The 27,739-nt window shown below is 42.7% G+C and overlaps 1 protein-coding gene across 1 annotated transcript in view; it reads left to right on the top strand.

Moving 5' to 3' along the window:
• tex11 (testis expressed 11) overlaps nucleotides 1-27,739 on the top strand; it is an 86,159-nt gene that overhangs the window by 18,686 nt on the left and 39,734 nt on the right. The window contains exons 10-17 of the mRNA XM_055644193.1: nucleotides 3,392-3,477; nucleotides 5,954-6,011; nucleotides 9,688-9,783; nucleotides 14,941-15,042; nucleotides 15,219-15,241; nucleotides 20,062-20,213; nucleotides 22,259-22,344; nucleotides 24,569-24,706. Of these exons, the coding sequence (XP_055500168.1) occupies nucleotides 3,392-3,477; nucleotides 5,954-6,011; nucleotides 9,688-9,783; nucleotides 14,941-15,042; nucleotides 15,219-15,241; nucleotides 20,062-20,213; nucleotides 22,259-22,344; nucleotides 24,569-24,706 (741 nt within the window). The remainder of the gene's footprint in view (nucleotides 1-3,391; nucleotides 3,478-5,953; nucleotides 6,012-9,687; nucleotides 9,784-14,940; nucleotides 15,043-15,218; nucleotides 15,242-20,061; nucleotides 20,214-22,258; nucleotides 22,345-24,568; nucleotides 24,707-27,739) is intronic.

Genomic DNA, 27,739 nt, shown 5'->3' with positions numbered 1-27,739 from the left:
ACTAGACTAAGTGGGACCGGTTGGGTCCCGGTCACACAGGAGGCCTGGTCCCCCCAACACAACCCATTCCCCAACGCAATATTCCCCCACTCAGGGGAGGGGAGGTGTGGGGGAGGGGTGTGTGTGGGGGAGGGGTGTGTGTGGGGGAGGGGGTGTGTGAGGGAGGGGGGGTGTGTGTGAGGGAGGGGGGTGTGTGTGGGGGAGGGGGATGTGGGGGAGGGGAGGTGGGGGGGGGAGGGAGGTGTGGGGGAAGGGGGGGTGTGGGGAAAGGGGCATCGGTGGTCGCAGCAGAAGCAGCTCGCACTGCGCTCACACCGCACTTTCGGCCTCACGCAGCATCTTCCGGTTTAACTCAGCTGGTTGTGTTGGTCGCCGCAGAAGCTGTCCGCAGGCTGCTCACTCCCCGCGGACTGTGCACTCCCCCGCGGGCTGCACACTGCACGGTCTGCATTGCACACTCTGCATGGTCTACTCTGCATGGGCTACTCTGCACACTGCGCCCCTTCAGCTTTTTATTCTCCTCGCCGCGATATTGACATCGGGTTCCGGAAGGGGAGTTTTTTCCAATTTTTAAACATTCATAACTTTTGTACTATTTGATCGATCGGAACAAAACTTATTTGACTTGCAGCAGAGCAGAATGGTGAGTAAGGTGGTGAAAAATCGTAGCGCTACGGGGGATTGTTTTTGCGCAAATGTAATTACAACGCAGACCGAAGTGGTCAAGATGAGGGTTTTAGTAATAGTATATATATTTTGTCATCTTCGTGCATGTTGGGAAACACCCCACAAAAGGCATGCATTTTCTATATGGTGTAATACACAGGGCTTCTTCTGAAAGTATTAAGCATTTAGTTTGCACACACATTTATAAATCAAGTCGTCAAGTTTATTCGTCACATACACATACGAGATGTGCAGTGAAATGAAAAGTGGCAATGCTCGCGGACTTTGTGCAAAAAGACAAACAAACTACAAACAGAATCACATATTATTTTACATATTGTGGGCGGAAGGAAAAAGGGAAAAAAAATAATCGCAATATATATCCAGCAAAATGAGTACAGGAAGAAGATAGATAATTTAGCAACATGGCATCAAGATAACACGCTCCCCCTCAATATCAGCAAGACAAAGGAGGTAGTTATTGACCATGAAAGGAGATGGTATATGCACCCCAGTCAGCATCAATGGTGCCAAAGCGAAGATTGTTGAGAGCTTCAAGTTCCTAGGCGTAACCACATAGAAACATAGAAATTAGGTGCAGGAGTAGGCCATTCGGCCCTTCGAGCCTGCACCGCGATTCAATATGATCATGGCTGATCATTGAAGCTACCACATTGACCCGACCAGATTGAAGCTACAACCTAGCAAGCATAGCAATACCTCCACTTCCTCAGAAGACTAAGGAAGTTCAGCATGTCTCCAATGACTCTTACCAACTACTACAGTTGCACGGTAGAAAGTATCTGATCAGGGTGCATCACAGCTTGGTTTGTCAATGTAATCAAAGACCATTTGTTCCCCGGTCATTTTCTCTTCTCCCCAAACTTGTTGGGCAGAAGATACTGTCACCCCAGCAAATTCAGGAACGGCTTCTTCCATGCTACTAGATGGTCACCTACTGGGCGGTCCGTAAGTTCTGGTTGTAGTCCCAATCTACTTCATTCTGACCCTTGTGCAATTTGTATCTGCACTTTCTCCATAATTGTAACACTATATTCTATACTCGGGTATTTTTCTCTTTGCACTTGTATACAGCTTGATTGTACTTGTGTATAGTAAGATTTGACTGGATAGAACCAAAGCTTTTCACTGTATATCGATATATGTGACAATAATATACCAATGCCAGTTATTATAAGTTAGCAGTTAGAAATAAATCGGACATGTTACTTCCAAAAGATCTAGGAAGCTGCCATAGAGAAAAGTTGTTGTACCAAATTCACACTTAGAGTCACACTACTATCAATTGGTGAAAAGAATACTTGGAACAGAACTGTGCAGCACAGGAACAGGCTCTTTGGCACACAATGTCTTTGCTGAACATGATGCCAAGTTAACCTAATTTCCTCTATCTGCACACGATCCATATCTCTCCATCACCTGCATATCCATGTTTCTACATAAATGCCTTTGAAATGCTAATATCATATCTGCCTCCACTACCACACTCCACTACCTCCACTACCACTGTACACTATGTATACAAAAACTTGCCCCAAACATCTCCTTTAAACTTTGCCCCTTTCATCTTAAAGTTATGCCATCTAACCCTCAACATTTCCACTCTAGGAAAATCGTTGTGACTATCTATGCTCTCTAAATGCATCTCAAATGTTATATACTTCTATCATCTCATCTCATCCTCCGACATTCCAGAAAACAATAAAATCTAGTTTGTCCCACCTCCCCTTCTTACCACTCGGTCAACTTGTGTTGCCACTTTCCGGGTGGTATGAACTTGGACCCCAAGATCCCTTAGTACATCTATGCTGTTAAAGATCATACCTTTAACTGTATCCTTTCTCCTTGCATTTGAGCTCCCAAATTGCAATACTTCACACTTGCTCGGATTAAACTCCATCTGCCTTTTCTCCTTCCATTTCTATAACTATATCTGATCTATATACTTTGACAACTTTCCTCAATGTCTACAACTGCGCTAATTTGGTGTTTCTGTAAACTTGCTAACTAACCCATTCATATTTATGTAAAAATCTTAATTATAGCACAGACAATATAGATTCCAGCACAGATTCCTGTGGAACTCCACTAATCACAGACCTCCAACCGTTTGAATAACTGCTTTAACTAAATGCTTAATTGTAAAAATAACATAAAATTACTTGCATCTTGGCGAACATTCTACCTATCCAAGTGTAAGATGATCAGTCTCAGACAGGCTTGTGGTTTTACTTTATTTCCTGAGTCCCAGAATCAGGATTCCTCCTCGTGACTGTTATTCCGAAGGTCTCTCTGTGATCCTGGGTTTTCATACTCTTACAGGTATGGTAAGGAATTGGTAAAGGGCCTGTTTCCGCGTTGTATCTCTAAACTAAACTAAATTTGGAGATTCATTTCTGTATTTAATTCATTATCAATCGCCTTGCATATAATTTCTTAATATTGTCAAACTTCAAAGGACCATAGATTCACAGAACTATTAATGTATTTGACAACCATCAAATATTTGTTCAAACTGAAAACAGTCTATTTTTAGTTTTGAGATTGCTGTTTTAACTCTGACTAGCATTGTGTTCAAGTGGCTAGGTGAATGTTTCTTGGCTTGTGAGACACAAAGAATATAAAATTTGCTCTACTAATTTCTTCTGGAAAAGAAATTGGTATTTTTATTAATTTTATTTTCTGCATGGTTCTTTTTTTTTAGACAGGTTATTTGTCCCTGCTGTGTTACAACTTTGGAGTAGAAACCTATCAGCAGAAGAAATATGAAGAAAGTGCTTTCTGGCTGAGGTAAAGTCAATTTATTTAATAATTTGATGGATTCCTAAACAAGGCTGTTGTGATAAAGTTATTAACCTTCAACCTTTAAAAATAACAACATAACAAGTGCACAGATAGGTCATAAGTTTTGGCACTCAGTAAGAACTTCAACATTTAGTTCATTTTCGTGCACTTTTCTCCTTTGATGCGTCCAGTGCCCCAAAATCCATCATTGCAAATCATATGTGTACTTAGAGTATCAACAGATTTTGTAATGTAATAGTTGCTCTCAGTCACAGGATCCTACCTTTAGCTTTCTCTATTATACTTTCAGAATTAGAAAGAAAATAAGAAATTAAATGTTATCACACAACCTTGATGTGTGACCATGGACATAGAATATAGAACAGTACAGCGCAGGAATAGGCCCTTCATCCTACCAGGTCCTTGCCGAACATGATACCAGGTTAAACTAATCTCCTCTGCCTGCACATGATCCATATTCCTGCATATTTATGTGTCTATTTAAAAGCCCCCTTTAGTGCCATTATTATCTGCCTTCACTCTTCTCTCCTTAAAGCTATGCCCCATTGTCTTTGACATTTCCACCCTGGGGAAAAAGGTGCCGATTGTCTACCTTAACTATGCCTCTCATAATTTTACATATATGCATCAGTTCTCCCCTCAATGTCTGACGTTCCAGAGAAAACAATCCAAGTTTGTTGAACCTCTCCTTTTAGTTAATACCTTCTAATCCAGGCAGCTTTCTGGTAAACATATTATGCACCCTTTCCAAAGGCTATACATCCCTCCTATAATGGCACACCTAGAACTGCACATTATCCAAATGTGGCTTAACCAAAGTCCCATAAAACTGGAATATGACTTACCTTTATTTTAATGCCCGATTGATGAAGACAAGGATATCATATACCTTCATTAACATTCTATCTACTTGTGTTGCCATTTTATGGGAGCTATGGAAGCTATACACCAATGCTGCTAAGGTCTTGCTGTCTATCTCATCAACCAACCCACAAGATCCTCAAGTGCCTTGATTCCCTGGGAATCCAGAATATCAATTTCATTTTTTAATGTACTCAATGATTGGGGATCCAATGGCCATGAAAGCAGAGAAATTCAAGGATTTGTATCTTTCCCTATTTAATGCTGAAATAGTTTCAGAATAATTAGTTATCTAACATTGTCCAACCAGGAAAAGTTCACTCTTGGTCTACCCCTTTATTTAATTTCGGAATCTATGATTTCACCTTTTTCTACCAATCTTCTCACTATTTTCAGTTGCTGTGATCAGAACGATGATTGTCTAGTGTTTATATATGTTTGAAATAAGCAGCTCCTGCTATCCTATCTAAAATGGACATTTGGCAAATACCTTTGTGCTTACTTTGACAGGATCTTTGACCTAAAACATTACAAGTTAATGTTACATACAACTTAGCTAATTCTTTGACGAAATTTCTAATAAGTGATTGTTAAAAATGCATTTTTTGTTGTTGCTATTAATAGAAGTCTGAAATAGCTATAGTTTGGAAGTGCATAAAACTTAAATCACTTAAACTCTATTTGATGACTTTAGCTCTTCCGTATTTTGGGGCGGCACAGTGGTAGAATTGTTGCCTTGCAGCTCCAGATACCCGGGTTCAATCTTGAGTATGGCTGCTGTCTGTACAAGTTTGTATGAACTCCCTGTGACCGCATGGAGTTTCTCTGGGTGCTCCCGTTTCTTTATACATTCCAAAGAAGTGCAGTTTTGTGGATTAATTGCCTTCTGTAAATTGTCCCTAGTGTGTAGGATAGCGCCAATGTACAGGGATTGCTGGTGGTGCAGACTTGATGGGCCGAAGGGGCTGTTTCCACCCTGTATTTCTAAACTAAACTTGAACTTTATTTCTTGACTTGAGGCATACATTAAACAAATTGCATCAGAGATTTTTTAACTGGTGTTACCTTCCAGTTATAGTTCTGAATCTATGCACTAATTATTCTTTAACTGCAAGGATGTGATTAGCCGGATGATGAAAGGAGGTTGCTCAGCACTTTAACTTCCCGTCCCATTCCCAATCTGACCTTTCTGTCCTGGGCCTCCTCCATTATCAGAGCGAGGCCCAGTGCAAATTGGAGGAACAGCACCTCATATTTCGCTTGGGTAGCTTACACCCCAGCGGTATGAACATTGACTTCTCTAACTTCAAATAGTCCTTGCTTTCCCCTCTCTCTCCATCCCCTTCCCTTTCCCAGTTCTCCCACCATTCTTACTGTCTGCGACGACATTCTATCTCTGTCCCGCCTGCTCCCCTGACATCAGTCTCAAGAATGGTGATGACCCAAAACATCACCCATTCCTTCTCTCCAGAGATGCTGCTTGTCCAGCTGAGTTACTCCAGCATTTTGTATCTACCTTTGATGAAAGGAGGATGTGATCTTGTTGGATGGATTTTGTTAATATTGTTAATGTAACTAAAGCTGTATTTTCTACCAACAGTCAGAGCTATGACATTGGAAAAGTGGATAAAAGATATTCCCCAGGTTCTCCTGTGCAGGTATGTACAGTTTATATGTTACATAGAAACATAGAAAATAAGTGCAGGAGAAGGCTATTCAGCCCTTCGAGCCGAGTTCATTTTGATCATGGCTGAATGCAGAAACAGAGGTGGTCCTTGCGGTCTATCAAACCTGTCCAAAAATGTACCAGTCTCAGTCTCATTTCATTGTGTGGTATCTCAGCTGCACAGAGGCGGAGAGGAAAGCTCCACAGAGCGCAGAAGATTATTGGGACACCGCTACCAGCCTTGGAGGGCATCTACCACACACGGTGCCTCAGGAAGGCCGTCAGCATCCATAAAGACTCCTCACACCCTTGTAATGGACTACTTCCCTCCGGCAGACGTTACAAGGCCTTCTGCGCCCGCACCTCCAGACTCAGGAACAGCTTCATTCCCAGAGCTATAGCGGCTCTGAACCGGCCCTGCTCAGTGCCCCCACCCCCACGGACTGTCTCCCTCAGATGGTCACGTCGCACAGACACATCTGCACTTTAGTCTGTTTGAACTGTTTTGACTATTTACTGTTGTAATGTTCTGTAATATTCTTTTTACAAACCATGTTCTCGGGGTATCTAAATCTAAATTTTATTAGTTATTTAAGTTATGACATCGGATGGAAGCTGCATACCAAATCTCGTTGCACTTATGTGCAATGACAATAAAATATATTATTATTATTATTATTATTAACACAGAATGACTGAATACATTCAAGCCTGCTCTACCAGATAATTAGATCATGACTAAAATTGCTTTACAAGTTCCTTTCTCATCTCCACTTTTGTTTTATTCCTGTGGACATAGATTAGATTAGATCCTTTATTTGTCATTCAGACCTTTCAGTCTGAACGAAATGTTGTTGCCTTCAGCCATACATATAATAATAAACAACAAAACACAAAATAAACAGTTTCTACAGCTATATTAATAGCAAAAGGATAACGAGGGATAAAATTGGTCCATTAGAGAGACAGAGTGGACAGTTATCTGCAGAGCCAAAAGAGATGGGGGAGATATTGAACAATTTTTTTTCTTCGGTATTCACCAAGGAGAAGGATATTGAATTATGTGAGGTAAGGGAAACTAGTAGAGTAGCTATGGATACTATGAGGTTCAAAGTAAAAGAAGTACTTACACTTTTAAAAAATATAAAAGTGGATAAGTCTCCAGGTCCTGGCAGGATAATCCCTAGGACATTGAGGGAAGTTAGTGTAGAAATAGCCGGGGCTATGACAGAAATATTTCAAATGTCATTAGAAACGGGAATAGTCCCCGAGGATTGGCGTACTGCGCATGTTGTTCCATTGTTTAAAAAGGGTTCTAAGAGTAAACCTAGCAATTATAGATCTGTTAGTTGGACTTCAGTGGTGGGCAAATTAATGGAAAAGATACTTAGAGATAATATATATAAGCATCTAGATAAACAGGGTCTGATTAGGAACAGTCAACATGGATTTGTGCCTGGAAGGTCATGTTTGACTAATCTTCTTGAATTTTTTGAAGAGGTTACTAGGGAAATTGACGAGGGTAAAGCAGTGGATATTGTCTATATGGACTTTAGTAAGGCCTTTGACAAGGTTCCTCATGGAAGGTTGGTTAAAAAGGTTCAACTGTTGGGTATAAATGCAGGAATAGCAAGATGGATTCAACAGTGGCTGAATGGGAGAAGCCAGAGGGTAATGGTGGATGGCTGTTTATCGGGTTGGAGGCAGGTGACTAGTGGGGTGCCTCAGGGATCTGTGTTGGGTCCTTTGTTGTTTGTCATGTACATCAATGATCTGGATGAAGGTGTGGTAAATTGGATTAGTAAGTATGCAGATGATACCAAGATAGGGGGTGTTGTGGATAATGAAGAGGATTTCCAAAGTCTACAGAGTGATTTAGGCCATTTGGAAAAATGGGCTGAAAGATGGCAGATGGAGTTTAATGCTGATAAATGTGAGGTGCTACACCTTGGCAGGACAAATCAAAATTGGACGTACATGGTAAATGGTAGGGAATTGAAGAATACAGTTGAACAGAGGGATCTGGGTATAACCGTGCATAGTTTCTTGAAGGTGGAGTCTCATATAGATAGGGTGGTAAAGAAAGCTTTTGGTATGCTAGCCTTTATAAATCAGAGCATTGAGTATAGAAGCTGGGATGTAATGTTAAAATTGTACAAGGCATTGGTGAGACCAAATCTGGAGTATGGTGTACAATTTTGGTCGCCCAATTATAGGAAGGATGTCAACAAAATAGAGAGAGTACAGAGGAGATTTACTAGAATGGTGCCTGGGTTTCAACAACTAAGTTACAGAGATAGGTTGAATAAGTTAGGTCTTTATTCTCTGGAGCGCAGAAGGTTAAGGGGGGACTTGATAGAGGTCTTTAAAATGATGAGAGGGATAGACAGAGTTGATGTGGACAAGCTTTTCCCTTTGAGAATAGGGAAGATTCAAACAAGAGGACATGACTTCAGAATTAAGGGACAGAAGTTTATGGGTAATATGAGGGGGAACTTCTTTACTCAGAGAGTGGTAGCGGTGTGGAATGAGCTTCCAGTGGAAGTGGTGGAGGCAGGTTCATTGGTATAATTTAAAAATAAATTGGATAGGCATATGGATGAGAAGGGAATGGAGGGTTATGGTATGAGTGCAGGCAGGTGGGACTAAGGGGAAAAAAATTTGTTCGGCACGGACTTGTAGGGCCGAGATGGCCTGTTTCCGTGCTGTAATTGTTATATGGTTATATGGTTAAAACAAATTAACATCCACCGCAGTGAGTTCACCAGGCACCTCCTCACTGTGATGGAGGCAAAATGTTAAAGTTACTGTCTCTTCCTTCCTCACTCTCCCTCTGCGCTGAGGCGATACCCCACCTGGCGATGGTAGTCAGTCCCACGGCTCAACCGAGCTCCGCGAACGGGCCCGTTCAAGCTCTGCGTCCCGGGGTGGTCGAAGCTTCCACCCTCCAGTTCAGCGGACGCAGCTGTTGCCGCGGGAGCTCCGGAAAACAGGCACCAGCTCCCGACGATGTCGTCCACTGGCCCGCGGCCGAGCCCCGGATTCAGGTCGCTGCCGGAATGCCGCCTCAGCCACTGGAGCACCGTCTCAGCTCCGCGCCGGGCCGCCCTCACCGTAGCGCCGTCTCAGCCCCGTGCCGGGCCACCCTCACCGTAACGCCGTCTCAGCCCCGCGCCGGGCCGCCCTCACCGGAGTGCCGTCTCAGCCCCGAGCCAGGCCGCCCTCACCGGAGTGCCGTCTCAGCCCCGAGTCCTGCTGCTGCCACTGGAACGCCGGAACGCAGCCACCGCAGCTCAAAGACGGCCAGCCTCGCGCTGGTGAGTCTTGGCTGGCTCTGTTTCCGAAGCCTCGAGGTCGGTCACAGTTGGAGGCCGCCAGCTCCGCCATTAGGCCTCAACGCAGGTCATGTTAAAGGTATAGTGATAGGAATTTGTCTGGTAGGCATCTATATTAACGATGCAATATGATAACAGCACTCATTTGACTCCTGTAATGAAATTCAATTTCATTAAAGGCAATCAAATTTTGGAGTTGGGATACCGAGTACATCTCTTGTGTTATGCATTTAGTGAATCGTCTAAAGGTAGCTTTCTATTCAAATATATTGAAACAAAATGAAGAATTATAGGAGATATAATTCATAACCTGCTGACATTTCTCTGTTTTAGGCAAAAGTTTTGCGTTTATTAGCTAATGTTTACCTGGAGTGGGACATCAGGCAACATCAGGAGAGAGCTCTCAATGCTGTTGTTTTGGCAAATGAAGTAAGGCATATTACACAATTCTATAAATGCACTTGCCACATGTTATGCCTGTTAATTTTGCATAAACATCTGTTTGCTCTCAATTGTGGTGTTATTATTCTGTTCGCTGCCTTTTCACACAGTTACAAGTATTTGTCTCCCTGAATGCCAGTCTTTCAGAGTGCTTCTCATATTTGCAAAATGGCATAATTTTTGATTATCTGGATTGTCAGTTTTACTATAACTGAGAATTCTATCCTTCACTTGTTCCTTTTCTTTGTGATTAGCTCCCATTGCATCATCAAAAAGCTTGTGTTCAATTACTATATTGGTGACAACAGTCTATATATCTGCACTGTCCATTAACCCAATGCTGTTGTTAAATTCTCCAATTATCCATTCAGCATTTGAGCTAAAACTAGTTAACTACTGTCAAATCTATTTGCATCATCTTTAACCATGAGGAGGAACCAGAACACTGGATGGTGGCTCGTATGTTTATTTAATCAGAGCTGTGGGCTCGACATCAGTGATGGGTAAATTACGGGAGGGAGCTGTAGAGGTGGTATAATTGTGACATTTAAAAGACATTTAGACAAGTACATAAATAGGAAAAGTAGTGGGATATGGTCCAAATGCAAGCAAATGGAACTAACGCAGTCATAAAGCCTGGTCAGCACGGATGAATTGGACCAAAGGTCGTCTACAGCTTGCTCTGGCAGCTCATTTCATCATCTTCTGTGTGTGAGGAAATTGTTGTAATATTTCCCATCCAATCTAAAACCAATGCCTTCTAGCTCTTCAGAAAAAGACTGATCATTCGCCTTATCTATTCCTCTCGTGATTTTCTAAACTTCTTTCAGGTCACCCATCAGCTTCCTATTCTATGATTCTAGAGCTAGGGATATTATACTCAGGAAGTCTTTAACAGTGAAGAGCAATAGCTATATTTGGGGACATAACATGCAAGGCTATGTGTAATAAAAAGGAAGTGCAGATGCTGGTTTATACCAAATATAGATACAAAATGTTGGAGCAACTCAACAGGTCAGGCAGCATCTCTGGAGAAAATGGATAGGTGACGTTTTGGCTCAGGATCCTTATTTGGGCTGATTGTAGTAGGGTGTGGGAGGGAGATTGGAAGCGAGGATAAAAACAGGACAAATTTAGCCCAAAAGGGATACATCTTCGTGAACTGTGAAACTGGTTAATGGACTTTTTTTAGTGGAGGGAGGGGATGGGGAAAGGGGTGGGAGGTGTTTGAAGACGTTACTTGAAATTAGAAAATTCAACATTCATACCGCTGGGTTGTAAGCTACTGAAGCGAAACATAAGATGCCATTCCTCCACTTTGCATGTGGTCTCACTCTGGCCATAGAGGAGACCCACGATAGAAAAGCCAGTATGGAAATACTGGCACCATCTTTGAGGAGGTCGGCCCTGGCCCTGGCCCTCCCCCGGGTGAAATGTGGACCGGATGCGGCGCCCGCGGACCGGACTTCCCCGAAGCCAGAGCGGGCTGCAGCTGGCCCCGCTGCCAGATCGGGCCACGGATTTTGAAATTGGGGGGAAAAAAGTCTCCGCTATAACATTTCTCTGCTATCATTTATAGTGGAGAAATTTTATAGCGGAGATTTTTTTTCCCGAATTTCAAAATCCATGGAAATCCTTTTGTATTCACATAAATTTTCTTTGTGCTCTTGTTTCAAAGCTTAGAGGAAACACTGCTGGGGAGTGGGTGGTTTGGGTGGGAAGGGATGTGAACCAAGGAGTTGTGGAGGGAGTGGTCTCTGCGAAATGTTGAAAGGGGTGGAGATGGGAAGATGTGATTAGTGGTGGGAATCAGAAGGTGGAGGGTTTTTTCTCGCTTCCAGTCCCCCCCACCTCCAGTACAAGTAGTCTGAACATGGGGCCCCTATTTATTTTCTCCAGAGAGTTACTTCAACATTTTATGTCTGTCTTTGCATGGCAACATTCCTGATTGAGATATGCTGTGAAGATATATTTCTATAGCACTAGACCAGTTGCGGACCCGTTGGGCCTGTCTCCCAAGGCAATATTCCACCACTGACCCATAGATCCCAACTGCGCAGGTGTGGCTGAGGGGTTCCCGTTGTGACGCCAGAGATCCCCGTTGTGACGCGAGTCATGGCAACCCTCCATCAACTGCACCTCGCGATCCCTCTTCCTACCTCTATCCTCCATTCCTCCTCATCCCCCAGCACCCTCCCCCTCCTCTTCGCCCTCCCTATTTTTTAAAGCTTTAATCGTGAATAATGTCAAATATAGGATGAAATCTTCAGTGAAACTGATCACTGTTAGCCAAGCCATTGTGATGTCATCAGTTGAAGCTGGTCGTTTTAAATTCAAAGTGTTTTGACCTTTTTTAAAGTTTACTCAGTAATAAGTCGAGAAATAACGCATGAAAAAAAACATAATATGTTCAGTGAAGATGTTCTCTGCCTCGAGGGGGAAAAATGTCAATCAGAATATGTAAAAATGTAAAAGAAATAATGTAATCGTTACCACGTGGTGTTTTTGCGAGGATGTAAAGACAACCACACACACATATACACATACATATACACACAAACAAGATCAGAGTTTTAATAAGTATATGATATGAAGATGATGATATGATATATGATGATAGATAGATAATTGGGTATTGAGTAATGAGGAAGGGTTAGTTAGCAGTCTTGTGTGTGGCCCCTTGGGCAAGAGTAACCATAATATGGTTGAGTTCTTCATTAGGATGGAGAGTGACATTGTTAATTCAGAAACAAGGGTCCTGAACTTAAAGAAAGGTAACTTTGAGGGTATGAGACGTGAATTACCAAGATTGACTGGCAATTGATTCTTAACGGGTTGACGGTGGATATGAAATGGAAGGCATTTAAAGACCGCATGGATGAACTACAACAATTGTTCATCCCAGTTTGGCAAACAAATAAATCAGGGAAGGTAGTGCATCCGTGGATAACAAGGGAAATCAGGGATAGTATCAAAACAAAAGATGAAGCATACAAATTAGCCAGAAAAAGCAGCCTACCAGAGGACTGGGCAAAATTCAGATCCAGCAGAGGAGGACAAAGGGCTTAATTAGGAAAGGGAAAATAGATTATGAAAGAAAACTGGCAGGGAACATAAAAACTGACTGCAAAAGTTTTTATAGGTATGTGAAGAGAAAGAGATTAGTTAAAACAAATGTAGGTCCCTTGCAGTCAGAAACAGGTAAATTGATCATGGGGAACAAGGACATGGCAGACCAATTGAATAACTACTTTGGTTCCGTCTTCACTAAGGAAGACATAAATAATCTGCTGGAAATAGCAGGGGACCGCGGGTCAAATGAGATGGAGGAACTGAGTGAAATCCAGGTTAGCCGGGAAGTGGTGTTAGGTAAATTGAATGGATTAAAGGCCGATAAATCCCCAGGGCCAGATAGGCTGCATCCCAGAGTACTTAAGGAAGTAGCCCCAGAAATAGTGGATGCATTAGTGATAATTTTTCAAAACTCTTTAGATTCTGGAGTAGTTCCTGAGGATTGGAGGGTAGCTAATGTAACCCCACTTTTTAAAAAGGGAGGGAGAGAGAAAACGGGGAATTACAGACCAGTTAGTTTAACATCGGTAGTGGGGAAACTGCTGGAGTCAGTTATTAAAGATGGGATAGCAGCACATTTGGAAAGTGGTGAAATCATTGGACAAAGTCAGCATGGATTTATGAAAGGTAAATCATGTCTGACGAATCTCATAGAATTTTTCGCGGATGTAACTAGTAGAGTGGATAAGGGAGAACCAGTGGATGTGTTATATCTGGACTTTCAGAAGGCTTTCAACAAGGTCCCACATAAGAGATTAGTATACAAACTTAAAGCACACGGTATTGGGGGTTCAGTACTGATGTGGATAGAGAACTGGCTGGCAGACAGGAAGCAAAGAGTAGGAGTTAACGGGTCCTTTTCAGAATGGCAGGCAGTGACTAGTGGGGTACCGCAAGGCTCAGTGCTGAGACCCCAGCTATTTACAATATATATTAATGATTTGGACGAGGGACTTGAATGCAACATCTCCAAGTTTGCGAATGACACGAAGCTGGGGGGCAGTGTTAGCTGTGAGGAGGATGCTAGGAGGCTGCAAGGTGACTTGGATAGACTGGGTGAGTGGGTAAATGCATGGCAGATGCAGTATAATGTGGATAAATGTGAGGTTATCCTCTTTGGTGGCAAAAACAGGAAAGTAGACTATTATCTAAATGGTGGCCGATTAGGAAAAGGGGAGATGCAACGAGACCTGGGTGTCATGGTACACCAGTCATTGAAAATAGGCATGCGGGTGCAGCAGGCAGTGAAGAAAGCGAATGGTATGTTAGCATTAATAGCAAAAGGATTTGAGTATAGGAGCAGGGAGGTTCTACTGCAGTTGTACAGGGCCTTGGTGAGACCACACCTGGAGTATTGCGTACAGTTTTGGTCTCCAAATCTGAGGAAAGACATTCTTGCCATAGAGAGAGTACAGAGAAGGTTCACCAGACTGATTCCTGGGATGTCAGGACTTTCATATGAGGAAAGACTGGATAGACTCGGCTTGTACTCGCTAGAATTTAGGAGATTGAGGGGGGATCTTATAGAAACTTACAAAATTCTTAAGGGGTTGGACAGGCTAGATGCAGGAAGATTGTTCCCGATGTTGGGGAAGTCCAGGACAAGGGGTCACAGTTTGAGGATAGAGGGGAAATCCTTTAGGACCGAGATGAGAAAAAACATTTTTCACACAGAGAGTGGTGAATCTCTGGAACCTCTGCCACAGAAGGTAGTTGAGGCCAGTTCATTGGCTATATTTAAGAGGGAGTTGGATGTGGCCCTTGTGGCTAAAGGGAACAGGGGGTATGGAGAGAAGGCAGGTACAGGATGCTGAGTTGGATGATCAGCCATGCAGGCTCGAAGGGCCGAATGGCCTACTCCTGCACCTATTTTTCTATGTTTCTATAAGGCATAGGTTTGCTGTGAGTTATGGGATCCAGAGAGCATCATCATTTGAGTTGGGGAGACAGGAAATATTGTCATCAATGTAAGACATAGCTAAAACAAAGTAAATGAATGGAAACGCACGATTTAGAATTTAAGAGAAAACGTTTGCTGTTATCTGATGAGGTTCTGGTTACTTAATCCAACAGGAAAATCCCCATCCAGCTGGACTGTTCTTAAAGATAAAAATCCTATTGAGCTGTGCTTTTCCTGATGAAGCTGTTTCAGCAGGTAAGAATCAGAAATGTATTTGAGCTCAACATGGACCACCAGAATGAACATTAATTAATGGAAGAAGATTATGGCATCATGATATTTAACTCTGGCAGTACAATACTGGCATGGTAATATTGACACAATTAAGTATTTCAGTTGTTTGTGTTAATGTTATTCTTTTCATGTTTTGATCATGTAATATTTTGTACAGCAAAAACTTATGAAGCCCAGTAGGTATGTCACCCAGACTATTGTTAACACTGTGACTGAATGTGTGGTGAATATAACTTGCTGCATCCTTGGTGTTATTACAGAAAGCTTTGGAACCCTAAAAGTCTGCACACCTCCATCGCACTTAGAAAATCATGAATTTGCACATTTTCCATAATAAACAAGTCCTTACAAGATTAATTTTCTGTGTTCTGGCGACATGGAAGAATGTTCTCTCCTTGCCTTTATGAGTGCAGTTCAGAAGACTTAGTAAAATGCTTTCTAATTATTTCTATTAATGAAGCACTTTGGACAGTGAATAAGTTGTAACTCGTTGAGAACAAAGCTAATGCATTTAATGTGGTCTAACATTTATGTGAAACATGCATTGTGTGCTCTCAACAGAATGAATGGCTACTACCCTTCAAAACATCCTCTCTGACCGATATATCTTCTTAAAAGTCTAGGAAAGCTGTTTAAACTTTAAAGCCAGCAAGGTGGATTCTAAATCGTATATCATCATTGCTTGGCTTATATTCCTGCTCCTGCGATTACCAATTCACACTGATGCCCCTTCTTCAATAATAGCACTGCTGAGCTCCTTCTCAGATAGTACTGTAATGGACCAGGAAGATGCTTCCTCACCATTTTTAATGGCATTTACAGGTAATCAATATCTCCCACCCATGTTAAACCCAAATCCTTAAATGACAATTCCCACATTGTCACATCTGTTAATAATTATCCCATTAACATCCTGCCTCCCACAAAATATGAAAGTAAAAATTAACTATTTCTATATGCCAAATATTGATATGCCTAGTTAATAGAATAAACAGAATAACTGAATCCAGAACCACAATAGCTGAAGGTAGAATGTGCATGATGATGTACTGATTCTGGATAACAGGTTAGAAAGTAGAACGTAGCAGCATCGGGAACATGCTCATCCTCTCAAGATGTCGGTGCCGAATGCGATGCCAAATTAAACAAATCTCCTCTGCCTGCATGTGATCCATAACTCTCTATACCTTACATTTTCATGTTCTAAAATTCACTATTGTATCTGCTTCCATGGACACCCATGGCAGTGCGTCCAAGCATCTACACTTAAAAGAAAAAACTTCATCCACACATCTTAAATCCACCCCCTCTTTAATCTTTGGGATTTGATATTTTCATCATGGGAAAACAATTCTTGCATTATTCCTATTTCTCCTCTTAAACAAGAGAAAAACATTGATTATTTTCCTATCCTCGTGGATATCTTGGTTGGCAATGATCTGACCAATATTTTCATGCAGGATATATTGCAATATATATACAATATTTTCTGTGCGTTGATCACTTTGGCTCATATTATCACGAGTAATATATTTCGTACTCTATTCTTTCTGTATTTTCATCGTGCATCATTCTATCAAAATGGAGCAAGTAAATTTAAAACATTTTTACATAATCTTGTTTAAAAGTTTTGATGTTTCTAATTCTAATTGACCTTTATGTTTTCCATTTTGGTATTTATGTTAGCTGTTAGAGATCTTCTTGGAAAGTGTCCCTTAGTGAAGTGCAAAACCTTACTGTAAAAATTTGTCTTGAAGCTGGTTGTATGTAAAACTACTTTCTTTTAGCCTCAACTTAGGTGATGCCGGACAGTGAAAAATCAATCCACTATTTGCAATGTTACAAAATTTGAGATTTAAAAAAAATGCAATTTATTCATAACAATAAGTTTTTTGGTTTTACTTCATATCTCAAGTGTTAAAAAAGTTATGGTTCATATGAAATTAGATGTGTGATATTGCTTGGCTATTTTCCATTTTTATAGCCTCAGTCTAAAGATTGATGCATGGACAGTGAAAAATCAATACCTTAATTATATGGAAGGAATATTTATTGCTGTAAATTGCAAGACTTTCTGGGTTTTACGCGCCTGCAGGTAGTGCCCCAAGTGCCGAGAAAAATACTGCGGGATATAAAAGCTGAGAATAGGAATCAGAGCTGCCAAGGTAAAAAAAGGTACTCTGAGAAGTTGAGGAGCAATTTTTCTATCAGAACTAGTCGACTCTTCTAATCACCTTTTGGAGGGCTTGCAGCGAGTTAATGAAATCACCAGCTACAAGAAGAAATGCCCCCCAGCTCTGGCTTGGACAATCGATCAGCTGACCAACGCAAGACTTATTTACTACAGGTGTACAATGAGTTCTACTGCAAGGAAAGGTTTGACTAGACTCTTCTTCAGTTTGGAAACGTAATCCCTGATACCCCTGACCAACCCCCCCCACCCTGATACCCCCCACCCCCCCCCCCCCCCCACACACAGCCAGACCCCAGTCTGCAAAGAATGGACCCTTCTGCACCCTCTCCACCACTTCACACCTACTTGAAACAAGACTCCAGTCTGTAAAGACGGAACCCTTTCCCACCCCAACCAACACTTCACACCCACTCACAGCCTGACCCCAGTCTGCAAAGACTAGGCCCTTCTACACCCACTCCTCCCCATTCACCACTTCACACATATTTAAAGCAAGATTCCAGTCTAAAAAGACTGGACCCTTTCCCACCCACCCCATCTCCAATCACCACTTCACACCCACACCCTCCGTGCTGCACAACATCACTTCTCCATCATCAACAATAAAAATAGAGGAGGTGGAGAGTCTTTTCAGAAGGCAGAAAAGCCGGAAATCTCCAGGACCGGACAATGCTTCCCCCTCTACTCTGACATTTTCAACCAGTCCCTGCAAACTTGTACTGTCCCTGCCTGCTTCAGTCTCTACCATGTCCCTGTACCCAAAAAGGCAAGGATTACTGGTCGACTACAGGCCTGTCGCACTGACCTCTATAGTCATGAAGACCCTTGAAAGGCTTGTACTGGCCAAGCTGAAAAATATCACGAACCCCCTGCCGGACCTTCTGTAGTTTTCATATTGGGCCAATAGATCTGTGGATTACGCAGTCAACCTGGGCCTGCACTTTATCCTCCAGCACATCGACCGCCAGGGGACCTATGCGAGCATTCTGTTTATTGATTTTAGCTCTGCATTCAACACCATTGTGCCAGAGTTACTACACTCCAAACTTTCAGAGTTGACTGTGCCTGAACCCCTCTGTCGGTGGATCACCAGCTACCTGACAGACAGGAAGCAGCATGTGAGGCTGGGAAAGCACATCTCGGACCCTCAAACCATCAGCATAGGAGCACCGCAAGGCTGCGTACTCTCCCCTCTCCTCTACTCTCTACACCAATGACTGCACCTCCACTGACTCCTCTGTCAAGCTTCTCAAGTTTGCGGACGACACAACCCTGATTGGACTGATCCAGGATGGGGGAGGAATCTACTTACAGACAGGAAGGGTCACAGCTGGCGTCCTGGTGCAGTTGCATCAACCTGGAGCTCAATGCTCTTAAGACACTGGAAATAATTGTAGACTTTAGGAGAGCTCCCCCTCCCCTCACCCCACTCACCATCAACAACACTACAGTCACATCTGTGGTGTCTTTTAAGTTCCTGGGAACCATCATCTCCAAGGACCTTAAGTAGAGGGCTACCATCGACTCCACAGTCAAAAAGGCACAACAATGGATGTACTTCCTGCAGCAGCTGAGGAAGCACAATCTGCCACAGGCAATGATGGTCCAATTTTATACAGCCATCATAGAGTCTGTCCTCACCTTCTCCATCATGGTTTGGTTTGGCTCAGCCACCAAGCCCGACACCCGGAGGCTGCAGTGAATCGTCCGATCAGCTGAGAAGGTTATTGGCTGCAACCTTCCCTCCATTGACGAACTACATTGCAAGGGCCAGGAAGCGAGCGGGTAAGATCATCTCTGACCCCTCTCACCCTGGCCACAAACTCTTTGAATCACTTCCCTCTGGAAGATTGTCAAAGCTGCCACAGACAGACATAAAAACAGCTTTTTTTCCACGAGTAGTGGCTCTACTCAATAACCAAAAATCTGTAGCCTCCTTTTGCTCTGGTATTTTATTTAATTCACATGTTTAATCAATAATGTTTTATTATTATTAATGTTTAATGTTTTATGTATCATTCTTAACTGTCGCTGTATGTCATGTTGTCATTTGTGGGCGGAGCACCAAGGCAAATTCTTTGTATGTGAATACTTGGCCAATAAACTTATTCATTCATTCACTCTTTCATTCATTGTCACATTTTCTGATTAGATTTGTGGGAAACCATACCATTTAAGCAAACTATTTAGTTAAAATATGTATTTATTGTGCTTGTATCAGTTTTGTGCTTTCTTGATGAACCAATCCTTTTTCCTAATGGTTTAAAACCTGTAAATACCCAGACAAAATTTAAAGCAAATGAAAAGGCAAAATCAATGGATTTTACCTTTTTTTTTTAAAATGTGATCATATTTTCCATGTATTTACCATACAATATTAATTATCATTAGGTTTGTGTTCTTATGCCATACTTTTACAAAGTCTGTGACCCATATTTTCCTCAATAATTGTGTTAGAGTTATGCTGTGTCCATTGCATTGTCCATTATTCCAGTGCAGACATTCCAGAAAAGGATAGCATGAGTTTACAAGAGTTAATCATCAGTGGTTCATTTTTGAAATTCTTACTGAAACGGGTAAAAGTTAATTAAAACAGCCCACCTTTCAGCATTCATGATAATTTTTCTTGATTCACTTTTTTTTTGGCCAGTTGCAAACAAGGTTATTATGAAACATTTATTATAATTAAAAGAGAATTCCGAGCAGAGATTTTCTTGGTAATCGGTTGTACTAACTCTAATAAATATTTTTTACCAAAGCCATAAATGTAATGCTGACTCAATAACTAATGCTTAATATTTCACAGAGATGTACTGTCCTTTGAATTTCTCACAACTCTGTCCAAGCAGTTTGAAACCTGTCATGATATTGGGAAAATTTTGCTGTTGCATTTCATGCAACTTTTGCAGAGAGGCAAAGAGCATCTTGCCAAGCAAAAAATAGAAGACATTATTACAGGTAAGAAATAATCAACTGGATTGGTAGTCCTCAAATTAGCAGTATTTGGGTAACATATGTCATAAACTTTTCTGATCTGTGGTTTTCACTTATTTATATTTTTTGATGAGCATCTGTTACATTTGGGCACATTCTATCATTATTTTGAAAGAAGACATATGGTATGCTTGCCTTTGTTGGTTGGTCATTGTGTAGGAGAGTCAGGAAATGATGCAACTCTATAAGACTTTGGTTAGGCATTAGTAATGCCTAACCAAAGTGGATGCAGTACTGGTCGCCCCATTACAGGAAGGAGGTTGACGCTTTGGAGAGGGTGCAGACGAGGTGGTGGTGGATGTAGATACGTTTGTGGTGTTTATGAGGTTTTTTGGATAGACACATGGATATGCAGAGAATTGAGGATGTTGATCATGTACAGGCAGATGAACTTAGTTTATCTTAGCATCAAGTTCAGCATTGACATTATGGGCCTATAGACTTGTTCCTATGGACTGGTTCTATGTTTCATGATGTTGCAGCTGAAAACAGTGCAAATTCCATGTTAGTTAGTTCAATTTGGTAATGTGGTAATGTTTCCAGGTTTTCTACCCACCTTCAGGGATGCTAGGACCTTTACATTAAGGTCGTTCTGTTCCTCAATACTTTCCAGGGTCGTAATTTTCATTGTGTATGTCTAATCTGTATTAGTCCCCTCAAAAAGCATCACCTCACACCTATCAGGATTCAATTCAGTCTGTCATGTTACTAGTTGAAATTTTACATTACTAGCTATGTAACCTAAGAATGTCCTCATTATCAACAACACACCAATTTTCATGTGAATTTGCAAATCATAATTTGAAGTTTAGGAAACCTGAACGGACACCTCTGGAGACTTTGTGCCCCGCCCACGGTTTCTGTGTGGTTCCCGGAGGTTTTTGTCAGTCTCCCTACCTGCTTCCACTACCTGCAACCTCCGGCAACCACCTGCCACCTCCGGGAACCGCACGGAAACCTTGGGTGGGGCGCAAAGTCTCCAGAGGTTTCCGTTCAGGTTTCCTAAGTGGGACAGGGGCAAACATAACTTTCTCATAGTCTTCTTTCAAGAGCAAGGGAATCAAATTTCTTCAGGCTATTTTCACAAATCATTTCTCTGTCAGCTATTAGCCTTTGAGCTTTTTATTTGTCTTCCTGCAATGGTTGAATATCTTTCTTACCTCTAATCTCATTTGGAACAGGACTCAAAAAGAGGGTCAACCAGGACCAGGATTAAATAGCATTTAGCTTATTTTGGACTTCTACCCTTGTTTGGCCAAATACAGAGCTCCAAGATGAATTGGAGCTCAGATGCCAATAATGATTGACTTGCCATTGAGCCCAGTGATAGATAACAGATGTGCTAGGGAGAGTTTAGATGCCCTTTGCACAAGGTATCATCTTTACATTATGGTTGGCTGGTATACACATAACAACTCTTTTGTTTGAATGAAATTACTGACACTGCAGAGTGAGAGTGCTTGAATAATTGTAATGTTGTATTTTTATTTATTTGCTTGTGTTTTCTTACATTAATTTTGATTGTGGAGAGCCATCAGAGGTTGTCAGGGTGTACATGGGTAGGGTCTTCAATAGAAGACAATCCTGGAATGTTCCTGTTTTACATGAGACCTCTCGAATGCAGATATCAGTTTGTTCATTCTCCATATCTGGGAAATGTTTCTGTGTGTGGGTAGTTGCCTGGGTGCAGTTTGAGTGGATCCACTTTTCTAAAATGACTTGGCTCAACAATTTGCTTCATTAATTGTGGCTCCAAAGTCTGTTTTCTACATTCAGTATCATGAAGAATTTGTTTGTTAAAATCAAATAAGCTTGTACAAAAGTTACCACTTCATGAATATTTCCAGATGGTTGTAAGACATGGGTTGGTTTGCTGGGAATTTAATGTTTGGCAAACATATTTTTCATTGAAAATTATTGAACAGTACCGAGCTTTAAAGGTTTTGTTCCATTAACCAGGTATTTCAGTTTACTTACATTGTGGTCAATTCTTTTGATGACAATTTTAGGTCATTACACTGGGAAAAGGCTGTCATCGGATATTCTGACCCAATTTCACATTGTTCTCTGGGAAAGAGCTGCCAAGTATTTTGAGGTGAGATATATTAGAATCCTCATGAAATCCAACCAAATGTTAAGTCATGCAACCTGGACTTGGGATCTTGGGATTCTGAGATCACTTTTATACTGGTCACGTTTATGCTAAATTCACATTTATACCGTGGCCATTTGTTGGTTGCATTCATTTTTCGTGAGGTCTGATATTTTTTACCATTGATGTCAGTGTCAATGGAGGGATATGGATCACATGCATGTCGTGGAGGTTAACTTAACTTGACATGATTTTCAGTACAGACGTTGTGGTTAACAGCCTGTTCCTGTGCTGTTCTTTTCTATGTTTTATGTTTATTATCCGTTTTTGCACACTGTGGGGTAGAATTTTAACCTCGTGCACAAATGATGACAAGGTAACCATTGCGAAAGGGACAATTTTAAACGTTTTTTTCTCTATTGAGTTCTAGCTCTAACTCCCTTTCATGTAAGCATATACAGAATCTCCCATGAACTTGAAGCATCAGGCCGTGTCATTCTAACATGTCATAGAGTCATAGAAATCTATGGCACAGATGACAACCATTCAGCCCAAGGATTCCATGCAGGCCAAAAAAATGACTTGAGGTTAACCCCACCTACAATGAAACGTGTTTTTAATGACGGCATGTAACTCTTGGAAATACATAGACTGTTTCTCGTTATACAGGACACAGCACTTTGGCATTTCCCTGCATGCAGGGGGAGGTGATTTGTTTGACTTGGTATCATGTATGGCGCAGACATTGTGGACAGAGGGCCTGTTCCTCTGCTGTACTGTTCTATGTTTATATTCTATCTGCTATCTGCATTTTGGATGAGGAAAATGGGAAAATCAATGCATATTTATGAGTACCAGCATCCTTGTTAGAATGGAGTATCTTTTTCTTCACGCTCTTTACCTTTCCCAGTATCAATATGTGCAGAAGGCATTTTAGATTTATTTTGGCCCAGTTGTCAGCAGGGAAGCCATGGTACAGTATAAACACGGAACAGCTGCTTTGCATGAGGTATTGAGTGAGATACTGTAAAATCCCAGGTTTCGATAAGATTCCACTCCTGAGAACTGTTCGTAAGTTGAAAATATGTGTGGGAGAGGATCACGAGCAGTTGTGATGAGAGAGTGAGCGCACACGGGAAGAGTAGCCACAAGCTGGCCTCACTGACTAGGTGAATGAATCTGCTCAGCTTGATATAACTGCCAATTTTTGCGTCAATGGTGTGCAGAGAGAGAGAGAGTACACACAAATGATCTGTTCCCACCTGACATAAAATGCTTCCATAGCAGCCGACATATCCATCACCATCAATTCTGCTGGTCTCCCAAGTGACCATTCATTATGTGCGGGGTGTTCATAAGTTATAAGACCAGAAGACATTGGAGTAGGAGTAGGCATTTCGGCCCATCAAGCCTACTCCGCTATTCAATCACGATTGATCTAGTTTTCCCTCTCAACCCCATTCATCTGCATATTCCCCGTAATCTTTGGCACCCTTACTAATTAATCCCTGCTTTTTATATACATAATGTCTTGACCTCCACAGTCGTCTGTGACAATGAATTCCATAGATTCACCCTCTTCTGGCTAAATAAACTCCTCCTTATCTCTATTCTAAAGATATATCCTTATATTCTGAGTCTTTGCCCTCTGATTCTAGATTCTCCCATTACCGGAAATATCCTTTCCATGTCCACTCCTGGCCATTCATTATACGACAGGTTTCAAAAAGATCTCCCCTCATCCTTCTAAACTCTAGCGAGTACAGGCTCAGAGCATTCAAATGTTCCTGACGTTAACCTAAAGTTGGGTGTCCAAGGAGGGCATAGCTATGAAGGCATTAGTATTTACATTTCAGTTAAGAATGTAAAATGTCTTGCAAAACAATGGATGTGAAAGATAAGCTGGTTGACTCCTTAACAAATTGAAAAACAGATGTTTAAACCTTTGTAGTTCGCAATGTGTAATCATAGAAAGTATGGTTCACTCTGGTCAACTCATTAAGTTCCTTCCGTGGTTGAGTAGAGCATTTACAGCCAGCCTTTTTCTTTTTCAGTGAAACTAGATGGTTCCTTGGTCGCTCTCTTCCCAGTTTTCAAAACAGATCATTTTTCTTCATTCTAATTTGTTTTGGCATAAGTTTAATTGTGTGTTCTGAAAAATGCAAACATTTTTTAAGTTTTGGAGAGTCGGGGATTCTTTAATGGCCAAGTTTTTCCTCCTAATTAGATGCAGAATTATACTGAGGCACTCCAATGGTACAATTATTCATCAAGTTTTTTTTCTGCTGGACAAATGGATCAGAATCTAGCTAGACTGCAGAGAAACAGAACATCGTGCTATCTACATCTGAATCAGAAGGAAAAGGTAAATTTACTCTATATTGCTCTGTTCTTGCAGGTGATTATAGCAACGTTTGTACTGACAGTTTTCTCGTGGCGTAGATCAAAATAAATTTTGGGTTATGGCATTAGAAAAGTGACTATTTGGTTATCATAAATGATGGGTTATAATATATGATAAATAGGAAGGAATGTTAATCCTAGTCAATTTGGAGAGGCCAGGACCCTAAAACTGAGTAAAGGCTTCTGGGCTGCTAGGCCATTTGGTCAATTTAAAAGTGCTTTCTGTAGAAATGGGACAAGCTGCAGAGTGATGCCAGTTTGTCTAGAGCCTAGATCAGAGCTGCAGGAAGAGAATGGGAACATCTGCAGACCCTGACAATTAGGTGCAAAATGCATAGAATGGATTGGATGAATGCAAACCAGACATGAATTAATGAATGAATAGTTTATTTCAGTCATACATTAAAACTGGGAAAGCGCTTAGGACTGCGTGATCTTCTGCAGTGTCTCTGTTTGAGAGAGGCCAAGAGGGCTTGATCAGGCAGATACGAGGATCGAACCCGCAGAGGTTAGGTACAGTATTGACAGGTGCACAACCTTTTATCCGAAAGCCTTGGGACCAGACACTTTTCGTAATTCAGAATTTTTCGGCTTTCGGAATGGAAGATTTTTAGCGTAGTGGTAGAGTGCTCGGCTCATATCCGCAAGGTCGCAAGTTTGCGCCACGATCCCAGCAGTTACTCAATCGCGAGTTTGAGCCTTCAATGTAGTTTTTTCTTGCAGAATAGGAGAGAATAGGGAGGGTTAGGCTGGGATCATTCTCTGCGAGATGATCTTAGTGCGGGAGACAAGTGTAGGAGAGGTGTACTGACTGTGTGGGCAGAACTTTGGAAGTGATTGCCCACCATTCTCAAAAGCCGCTGTGTCTCCCTGTCCCTCCAACTCCAGAGGAATTCATTCCCCGATGGGCCGCAACGGCGACAAGTGGCAGTTCGCCCACAGCCCGGAAGCGCCCCCTCATCCGCAACCCGGGTTCCTCTGGAGTTGGAGCGGGGCTGGGCTAGAGTGTGTTGCTGGCTGTGAGTCTCTGGGATCTCCGTGCTTGCAGTGGGCCTGGGGGTCGATGTCCCGATGAGGGGGTGCAGCTCGGGCTGTGGGCGAACTGCCACTTGTCGCCGTAGCGGCCCATCGGGGAGCGGCTTCTGGTGGTCCTGGCGTCTCTCAGCTCCTGTCCAGGGGGATGGCTGGAGACATCAGGACCAACAAGAACCCACTCCCCGATGGGCCGCTACAGCGACAAGTGCCAGTTCGCCCACAGCCCGAGCTGCGCCCCTCATCCGCAACCCGGGTTCCTCTGGACTTGGAGCGGGGCTGGGCTAGAGTTGCTGCTGGCTGGGAGTCTCTGGGATCTCCGTGCTTGCAATCAGTGTCCCGTTGGTCCTGACGTCTCCGGCCACCCCCCTGGAATGGAGCTGAGACTGGGAACTGTACCGCCCTTGCCCCCTCCCTCTGCAACTGCAAACAACCCCATTCTCCTGCTCACCTGCAAGGGCGGTACAGTTCCCAGCCTCAGCTCCTGTACAGGGGGGTGGCCGGAGACGTCACAGCCCGAGCTGCGCCCCCTCATCTGCAACCCGGTTTCCTCTGGAGTTGGAGCGGGGCTGGGCTAGAGTTGCTGCTGGCTGTGAGTCTCTGGGATCTCCGTGCTTGCAGTCGGTGTCCCGTTGGTCCTGACGTCTCCGGTCACCCCCTAGAATGGAGCTGAGACTGGGAACTGTACCGCCCTTACCCCCTCCCTCTGCAACTGCAAACAACCCCACAGTTCCCAGTCTCAGCTCCTGCACAGGGGGGTGGCCGGAGACGTCACAGCCCGAGCTGCGCCCCCTCATCCGCAACCTCAAGACCAAGACGTATTTTGCACACCATCAGCTTCTGTCCCTACGGGGAGCGTGTTCCTCTGTAGTTGGAGCGGGGCTGGGCTGCTGCTGGCTGTGGGTCTCTGGGATCTCCGTGCTTGCAGTGGGCCTGGGGGCCGGTGTCCCGTTGGTCCTGACGTCTCCGGTGACTGGCACTGGCTCCGACGTGAAGACAGTGCAAAGCCCCCACGCCGGTGCAATGGGCGGGGAGCTGGAGAGGGGAGGGAAGGGGTCACACACATGGCCGGGAAGCAGAGGGGCGTAGGTGGGGTGAAACTGAAGGGAGCGACAATCTTAAAAAGTTCCCACGCAAGACTCACGATACACTGTGTATCGTGAGTCTACCGTGGGAACTTTTTTAACTCAACGGGCAGGCAGCAGCAGATTGTCAATTATTAACCCTCCCGCGCAATATACCCTCACCTTCTCTTTTATGAATGGGGATTTAGTTCCCCTTACTTCGAGGACCGACCGGAGGTTCCGCTGTCACCTCTGCGGGCCGCCCTCGGTGAACGTCTTCAAGGACCTTTTTTCAAGGACCGAAAAAATGTCGCTATTCAGAGCTTTTCGTTATTTGGATCGTCGGATAAAAGGTTGTGCACCTGTATTGAGAACTGTAATTGTGTTTTTTCAAAATAAAGTTTAGATGCGCAAGAGCTTGACTGAACTGAAAATAGACTGGGGAGAAGCTTAGAACAAGCAATTTACAACTGGACTGCAAAATAACTGTGGAAGTCCCAGGCTCTAAAAGTCTCTGATATAAGGTGAACTGGGAGCAGAGCTATGCTTCCTAAATTTGTACCTTGCATATCTCATTGAAAATAGTGGTGTCTTGGGTCATTAATCTGCCTGAATTTGACTGCCAATACTTTGGTATATCCCATTCCACTTGCCAAACACATGTAACAGAAGTGGTAGCAAAGTGATATACAGTTGGGAGGAAGTAATCCTTGGAGTAACCTGGTGAGTAATTGCTGTATACTTAATTGATGGTGTGTGCTGGTGCTAAAAATAATCAATATTTGTCTTTACGGTGCTGAGTTTCTTATGTTAATGGAGTTATATTAATCAATGCAGTTGGAGAATATTCTCTCAAGCCTCGGACTTGTACCTTGTTGATGGTGGAAAGATTTTGGGGC

The sequence above is a fragment of the Leucoraja erinacea genome, chromosome 12, assembly GCF_028641065.1.
Source record: "Leucoraja erinacea ecotype New England chromosome 12, Leri_hhj_1, whole genome shotgun sequence".
Lineage (NCBI taxonomy): Eukaryota > Metazoa > Chordata > Chondrichthyes > Rajiformes > Rajidae > Leucoraja > Leucoraja erinaceus.
The sequence above is the reverse complement of the archived record's forward strand: the minus strand, read 5'-3'. Positions and strand labels throughout refer to the sequence as shown.